The sequence below is a fragment of the Nicotiana sylvestris genome, chromosome 6 (genome assembly GCF_000393655.2).
Source record: "Nicotiana sylvestris chromosome 6, ASM39365v2, whole genome shotgun sequence".
Taxonomy (NCBI): domain Eukaryota; kingdom Viridiplantae; phylum Streptophyta; class Magnoliopsida; order Solanales; family Solanaceae; genus Nicotiana; species Nicotiana sylvestris.
In genome coordinates, this window is record NC_091062.1 from 32,209,645 (window position 1) to 32,218,770 (window position 9,126).

General features: G+C 40.2%; 1 protein-coding gene across 1 annotated transcript; it reads left to right on the forward strand.

Annotated features, from left to right (window-relative positions):
- Window positions 1-1,188: 1,188 nt before the first annotated feature.
- Window positions 1,189-2,228, forward strand: LOC104210457 (putative EG45-like domain containing protein 1). Its single transcript, XM_009759357.2, has 3 exons — window positions 1,189-1,294; window positions 1,781-2,051; window positions 2,173-2,228. Exons 1-3 carry the CDS (start codon window positions 1,189-1,191, stop codon window positions 2,180-2,182), a joined length of 387 nt encoding a protein of 128 aa, XP_009757659.1. The 3' UTR covers window positions 2,183-2,228.
- The last annotated feature ends 6,898 nt before the right edge of the window (window positions 2,229-9,126 follow it).

Below are 9,126 nucleotides of genomic sequence, written 5' to 3' on the forward strand. Positions count from 1 at the left end.
ATTGCAACAGTAAGCTTTTTTTTCCACCAAAAATAACATAAATTTTTAAAATTAAAAACTTAAAATTCTTGTTTGACGGTGAAAACTTGAAGCTAATGATAATGTTAAAATAATTTGAATATTAATTTTCACTTAAATTTTTAATTCAAATGATACTTTAATGATTTGCTTTAAAAATCTCAAAAATCCATTATTGGCCCTTAGAAAGTGTTGAAGAAGACAAAATATGATCTTCTTTGATTTGATATCAATTGACTAAATTGGTGATAATGGATCACTTGTGTTGGTATTTGAAGATTTTTTTTGACATTTGAGATCATCTGGACTATATTTGAGGTGGGTTGATCGAGATTAAAATTGTAATTAGAAGAAATACTTTGTTGAACAATATAGAAAAATTATACCAAATAGATAGACTTTGATGAACAATTTAACAAATAGGTAGATGCTAATAACACCAAGTTACACCAATCTGGTAGAGTCTGATGACTAATTGAATAAGCACAAAATTATCCTAATCAGGTAGAGTTTGTAAATAATTTAACAAATATATTGAATCTAGATAACACAAATAATGCAATATGAAAGAGTTTTATGAACAATTAAACAATCACAAAGTCATGTCAACCGGGTAGAGTTTATGAACAACTAACAGTATAAATAGAGCATAGAATAAAATCTATCTATCCGGAAGAGAAATCCTTGACAAACAATAAATATATTGGGTTCGGAGATTATTTTTTAAATAAATTAAAATGAAAATAATAGTTAGATACCACTCCCTTATAGGGCCATTCAGTCCAATTTTCATAACGGAACGCTCTTAATTACTATCGGAGGATAAATTTCAATAGTTTGCACAAGGTTAAAAAGATAACACATTCTTTATTAACTTACTATAAAAAAATTATTAACTTGCCATATCTCCAGTGATATCTAATAATTAACCTACCTAAAGAAAATTACCTTCGGATAATAGTGCTATTATCATGCAATCACAAGTGGAATATGAAAATATTGTAATTCATTTGTATATAGTAAGACAAGAAATACATAATAAATGAATTGCCTTAATTCTCTTAACTGATTACCATATTTTAGCCAGTGGACACTTAGAAAAAATACTATATAAAGATTGTTGTTGGTCAGACACTATATCAGTGAAATAAAGAAAGATTTATAAAAGAAATGACAATTCCTAAAAGTATTGTGCTCATTATTGGTGTTGTGGCTACTTTGTTTTCTATAGCTTTGGCTACACCAGGAACTGCCACATTTTATACGAACTATGTTCGTAAGTATTTTAGTTTTCTTTCATTAAAATTTTAATAAACAAAAACAAAATGGGATTTACGTTGTATGCATCGAGTAGTATAAATTTTCTTTACTCTATAAGTAAATTTTAATTTATAATATCAAGTTAGTTATCATTTTATTAGGTTATCATAATTTATAACCCTGCATATGACTTGATATTTTTTACTCTACCAACGCTATAATTTAAACTTATAAAAGAGCTTTATTGATAAGAAAAAACAGCATAAAAAATGATTAGCATATTCCTTTTTATGAAAAATAAAAAATAAAAAGGTTATTGATGATACATGAGTCATTTGACTTTAGAAACAAAAAAAAAAGAACAATTGTTTTATTCAAGTGAGCAACAATGCAAATGTCTCATTCAATTATTTGCTTAATATCATAATTTTTTTTGACATAACTAATTCTAAACTTGTTTAGAACTGAGGTTTAATTATTATTATTATTATTATTCGTGCAGCTTCGGCATGTTATGGAAACACACCCCAAGGTACCATTATAGCAGCAGCAAGTGATCCTCTTTGGAATAATGGTGCAATATGTGGCAAAACTTTCAATGTCACATGCACTGGTCCAACAAATCCAGTGCCACACCCTTGCACTGGCAAGAGTATTGTGGTAAAGATTGTTGATCATTGCCCTGGATGTGGTGGGACCCTGGATCTCTCTAAAGAAGCCTTCTCAACCATTGCTAATCCTGTTGCTGGCGTTATTAAGATCGACTATGTCCAGTGAGTAACGATTTTCAACACATATATAAATTTATACTCTTTATCCAAAATACTAAATTCAGTCGAACCATTTAACTATATGTTGTATCTGCCACTGAGTATATTATTTTATGATTTTCAGGACATCATGAGAGCATCATAGGCGCATGGAATTCCAATCTATACTATATATAGCAGGTTGAAAATATATTCCATAGTGAAGTTGATTTGATCAATAATTCACAATTGAATGTATGTATTTTATCAATTCTAAGAATAAAAGTTCATCGTTTCCTTTTCCCTTTGTTCTATGTTGGAAAATATTGAGCATGTTTTATCAAGCACAAGCTATTTATCACATGAAGACTGCAAGGCACGATTTTTTTTTATTTTTATTTTTTTTTATCATGGGAGAGGAAGGATAAGTGCCACGATCCTAAATTCAGACCCGGTCGTGATGACGCCTCTCGTGAAGGCAAGGTCAGCCGACACAACACACAATTCATCTTAAGCAATTGAAATAATACAATTTAAGTCTTTAACATGATTAAATCCCAAATAAACAGCGAGATAGTACACTTTGCGAAATAGACATAGCCCAACATCGGGGTGTCACCAGTCATGAGCATCTAATAAACGATTAAAAGTAGAAAGAGTCTACATAGTTTATTACAGAACTAAAACAAGGGAACATAAGATAAGGGGAGAAGCATTGGGCTGCGAACGCCGAGCAGCTACCTAGTGAACTCCGAACCGCCTGAGCTGGAAGCAATCAGCACTCGCTAGTGGGACCCGAGGCTCCTGTATCTGCACACAAGGTGCAGGGAGTAATGTGAGTACTCCGACTTAGTGAGTAATAATAATAAATGAAGACTGAACGGTGAGAAATCACGTAAAGCACAACAACATGCTATAAAGAATCAGTGTAAAACCATTAAAAGGCAATGAAACAGTGAAATTTATAAAACACCTTAGTTCAGTACAAGTTTCTTTAAAATACCTTTTAAATAGTGAAACAAGTAAATGACAGGCAACTATAAGAGATAAACACATAAAAACCGCCCCTCGGGCACAATACCAATAGAATCAACCCCTCGGGCAACAACATGGAACAACACCAGCCCCTCGGGCTATATCTCATATCACAATGGGTACCCGCGCTTACTAGGGGTGTACAGACTCCAGGAGGGGCCCCTTATGATCCAAGCGCAATATCAAACCATCTTGTGGTATAATCAATAGGCTTTCGGCCTCATATCAAGCCACCTCGTGGCGTACAACTAAGGTTCTCGGCCTCATAATCATAATCAGTACAACACTGCTGCGGTGTGCAACCCCATCCCTTAATAGTCCTCACAACATAGGCCCTCGGCCCTACTCAGTCAGAAATCTTTAAAAGTCACTCGGGCATAGTAAAAATGTGATGCTCACCCCAAAATATCATTTAAAGTATTAAAATAGAGTAAACATGGCTGAGTTATGAAAACTATATAATATAGCATAACTGAGTATAGATATTAAAGTCAAAGCAGTGAGGAAATAGCAGTAAAATCCCCTAAGGTTCCAAATAGTTGGCACGAGGCCTAAATAGGGCATTCAGCCCAAAACATGATAATAGCAAACAGTTTTCAATTAAATACGCGGTAAAATAATCATTCGGGATGGACTAATTCACAATCCCCAATGGTGCACGACCCCACGCTCGTCATCTAGCGTGTGTGTCACCTCAAAATAGCATGACGGTGTAAAATCTGAGGTTTCATACCCTCAGGACAACATTTACAATCATTACTCACCTCGATCCGGTCCAAACTCTAGCCTGCGATGCCTTTTCCCCTCGAATCAGCCTCAACTCGCGTCGAATCTATCCAATAGTAGAATCACAACATCAAAACATGCTAAGAGAACGAAGCCCATGTGAAAATAATCAATTTACAATATTAATTCCGAAATTAACCAACACCCGACCCCCGAGCCCATGTCTTGGAATTTGATAAAATTTACATCAATAGATTCCTTATCTCCCCACAAGTTCATACATATCAAAAGTCCCAAAATCTGACCACAAATGACCCTTCAAATCCCCAAGTCAATGTCTCCAATACCAAGCCCTAATCCCCACTTTTTAATCCTTAATTTCCATTAATCTTAGGCCAAATTAGTGAAATAATACCATAGGATCGATGATTAGGTTCAAAAATCTTACCTCCAGACGTTGTCCCTTGAATCTCTCTTCAAAATCTCCCAAAAAGCTCCAAAACCGACTTGAAATGGTGAAGAACAACTCAAAAATCGCGAAGAAATTCTTTTATACCTTCTGGCCCAGGCTTTTCGCACCTGCGGTCCATCTACCGCATCTACGGTCCAAGACACCACATCTGTAGTTTTCACTTATGGGCCAAAATTCGCATCTGCGATGCACTGCCCGCACCTGCGCTATCGCCGGTGCGCTCCCCTTACCGCTTCTACGGTTCCAGCTGATCCTCCTCTTGGCCGCATCTGCGATTCCCTATACGCTTCTGCGAGCCCGTACCTGCGGTTATGACAGCAGACTTAGCTTCAGCTGCTACATCCAACTTCCAAATTTTCTGCCAACCATCCGAAATCACCCCGAGGCCCCCGAGACCTAAACCAAAAGCACAAACAAGTGCTATACCACTATCCAAACTTATACCAATCTTCAAAATACCTCAAACCACATCGAATCAACCAAAACACCTCGGATTCAAGCCTAAGGTTCCCAAAATCTTCTGAATTACGCTCTTGATCAAAAAGTCTACCAAACCACGCCCGAATGACCTGAAATTTTGCACACACATCCCAGATAACACAATGGACCTACTGCAACTCTCGGAATTCCATTCCGACCCCTATATCAAAATCTCACCTATCAACCAAAAAACGACAAAATTCCAATTTTGTCAATTTACGCCTAAATCTACTCCATACCTCCAAAACACATTCCAATCATGCTCTTAAGTCCCAAATAACCTCCCGAAGTTATCCGAACCATCGGAACTCACATCCGAGACCTTTAACACATAAGTCAACATCCGGTTGACTTTTCCAACTTAAGCTTCCTCAAAAGAAAATAAGTGTCTCAAACCTTACCAAAACCTCTCTGAACCCGAGCCAACCAACCCGATAACACAAAATATAGTTGAACAAGGCAATAAGAAGTGGAAGTGGGGGGAACGGAGCAATAACTCATAAAACGAGCGGTCGGGTCGTTACATCCTCCCCCTCTTAAACAAACGCTCGTCTGCGAACGAGTCAAGAAACATACCTGAAGCCTCAAACAGGTGATAATATCTGCTCTGTATCTCCTGCTCGGTCTCCCAGGTAGCCTTCTCCACGGGCCGACCTCTCCACTGCACTTTCACTGAAGTTATATCCTTTGATCTCAGCTTTCGAACTTGACGCTCCAAAATAGCTGCTGGCTCCACATCATAAGTCAAATCATCATCTAACTAAACCGTGCTGAAATCTAGAACATGAGATGGATCCCCAATATACTTTTAGAGCATAGAAACATGAAATACCGAATGCACACTTGACAAGATGGGTGGCAAAGCAAGCTGATAAGCCACCTCTCCAATCCTCCAAAGCAGCTCATAAGGCCCAATGAACCGAGGACTCAATTTACCTTTCTTCACAAATCTCATATCACCCTTCATGGGCAAAACCTTCAGCAAAACCTTCTCACTAACAATGTAGGGCACATCCCGAACCTTCTTGTCAGCATAACTCTTTTATCTCGACTGCGCTGTACGAAGCCTCTCCTGAATTACCTTCACCTTTTCCAAAGCATCCTGCACCAAGTCTATCCCCAATAGCCTAGCCTCACCCGGCTGAAACCAACCAACTGGAAATCTACACCGCCTCCCATACAAAGACTCATATGGAGCCATCTGAATCCTCGATTGGTAGTTGTTGTTATAAGCAAACTCTGCGAGCGTAGAAACTTATCCCATGACCCTCCGAAATCAATGACATAAGCACACAACATGTCCTCCAATATCTGAATAGTGCGCTCGGACTGCCCGTCATTCTGAGGGTGAAAAGTTATGCTCAACTCAACCTAAGTACCCAACTCTCACTGCACAGACCTCCAAAACTGTGAAGTAAACTGAGTGCCCCTATCTGAAATGATGGAAACTGGGACACCATGCAAACGAACAATCTACCAGATATAGATCTCTGCCAACCGCTCTGAAGAATAGGTAGTACACACAGGAATGAAGTGCGCAGACTTGGTCAGCCAATCCACAATCACCCAAATAGCATCAAACTTCTTCAAAGTCCGTGGGAGCCCAACTACAAAGTCCATGGTGATCCGCTCCCACTTCCATTCTGGAATATCCATCTGCTGAAGCAAGTCACCCGGTCTCTGATGCTCATATTTCACCTGCTGACAATTGAGACACCGAGCTACAAATCCCACAATGTCCTTCTTCATTCTCCTCTACCAATAGTATTGTCTCAGATCCTGATACATCTTTATGGCACCCGGATGGATGGAATACCACGAGCTATGGGCCTTCTCCAGAATCAACTCCAGAAGCCCATCTACATTGGGCACACATATCCGGCCCTGCATCCTCAACACCCCATCATCACCAATGGTCACATCTCTGGCATCATCGTGCTGAACTCTGTCCTTAAGGACAAGTAAATGAGGATCATCATATGGGTGCTCTCTGATGCAATCATATAAGGAAGACCGAGAAATTACACAAGTCAATACCCGGCTGGACTCCGAAATATCTAACCTCATGAACCGATTGGCCAAGGCCTGAACATCAACTGCAAGAGGTCTCTCCCCAACTGGTATATATGCCAAACTTCCATACTCACCGCCTTTCGGCTCAAAGCATCGGCCACCACATTGGACTTCCTCGGATGGTACAAGATAGTAATATCATAATCCTTTAGTAAGTCCAACCATCTCCGCTGCCTCAAATTGAGATCCTTCTGCTTGAACAAGTTCTGGAGGCTACGATGATCAGTAAACACCTCACAAGATACACCATACAAGTAATGCCTCCAAATCTTCAACGCGTGAACAATGGCAGTCAACTCCAAATCATGAACATGGTAGTTCTTCTCATGGGGTTTCAACTAGAGAGAAGCATAATTAATAACTTTACACTGATGCATCAACACACACCCAATACTAATCCTCGAAGTACCATAATACACTGTATATTAACCTGAAGTTGATGGCAAAACTAACACCGGAGTTGTGGTCAAGGTTGTCTTGAGCTTCTGAAACCTCTCCTCACACTCGTCCAACCACCTAAATAGAGCACCCGTTTGAGTTAACTTGGTCATGGGTAATGTGATAGATGAGAATCCCTGCACAAACCGGCGGTAGTAACCCACTAAACCAAGAAAGCTGCAAGTCTCTGTGGCTGAGAACGGTCCGGGACAACTCTAAACTGCCTCTATCTTCTTTCTGATCAACTTGAATACCCTTGCTGGACACCACGTGCCCCAAGAAAGCCACTAAACTAAGCCAAAACTCACACTTGGAGAATATTGCATAAAGCTTCTCCTCACTCAATCTCTACAACACAACTCTCAAATGCCCTGCGTGCTCCTCCTGACTACGCGAATATACCAAAATATCATCAATGAAAACTATGACGAACGAGTCGGGATAAGGCCAGAATACGCTATTCATCAAATACATGAACACTGTTGGGGCATTGGTTAGCCCAAAAGACATCACCAAGAACTCATAATTACCATATCAGGTCCTGAAAGCCATCTTAAGTATATCCGAGTCCCTGATCTTCAACTGGTGATAACCTGAACGGAGATCAATCTTGGAGAACACTCTCGCTCCCTGAAACGGGTCGAATAAATCATCAATGCGAAGCAAAGGATACTTATTCTTAATTGTTACTTTGTTCAACTGCCTATAATCAATGCATATCCTCATAGTGTCATCCTTCTTCTTCACAAATAGAACCGACGCACCCCAATGCGACACACTAGGCCGAATGAACCCCTTATCAAGGAGTTCCTAAAGCTGCTCCTTTAACTCCTTCAACTCCTTCAACTCCGCTGGTGCCATATGATATGGTGGAATAGAAATAGGCTGAGAGCCTGGCACCAGATCAATACCAAAATCAATATCCCTATCTGGTGGCATGCCCGATAGGTCTGCAGAAAATATATCGGGAAAATCTCTCACAACTGGAATAGAATCAATACTGGGAGTCTCTACATCGACATCCCTCACAAAGGCTAAATACGAAAGACAACATTTCCCAACCATACGTTGGGCCTTCAAGAATAAAATTACCCTATTGGGAACATAATCAGTCGAACCTCGCCACTCAATTCGTGGCACCCCCGGCATAGCTAATGTCACTGTCTTAGCATGACAGTCCAGAATGGCACGCCATGGAGATAGCCAATCCATGCCCAAAATAACATCAAAATCCACCATACATAACAATAAAGATCCACTCGGGTCTCCAGGCCCCCAATAGTCACCACACACGACCGGTACACATGGTCTACAATAACAGTATCGCCCACCAGAGTAGATACATGAATAGGTGAAACAAGAGACTCACGGGGCATATCCAAATAACGAGCAAAGTGTGATGACACATAAGAATAAGTGGAACTGGGATCAAGTAATACAGAAGCATCTCTGTGGTAGACTAAGACAATACCTGTAATAACATCATCAGAAGCAATAGCATCGGGTCTAGCTGGAAGTGCATAGAAACAGGCCTGACCGCCACCTGATCGACCTCCCCCTCTAGGGCGACCCCTAACTGACTAACCTCCACCCCTAGCTGGTTGGGTGGGTGGTGGTGAAGTAACTGGCGCTGAAGATGATGACTGACTCCTCTACTAAGATGAACCTACAAGACGACGAGGATACTGCCTCCACATATAACCCATCTTTCCACACTCATAGCAACTCCTGGGTGCTGGAGACCGAGACTGAAGGGAACACCTAGCACCGAAATGACTAGCAGATGCACCTGGCATAGAAGAGCCCTGAACTAATGGAGCACGTGACGAACTCTAAGCTAGAAGGGCACTAAGTGATGACTGGCCCCGATAAAAA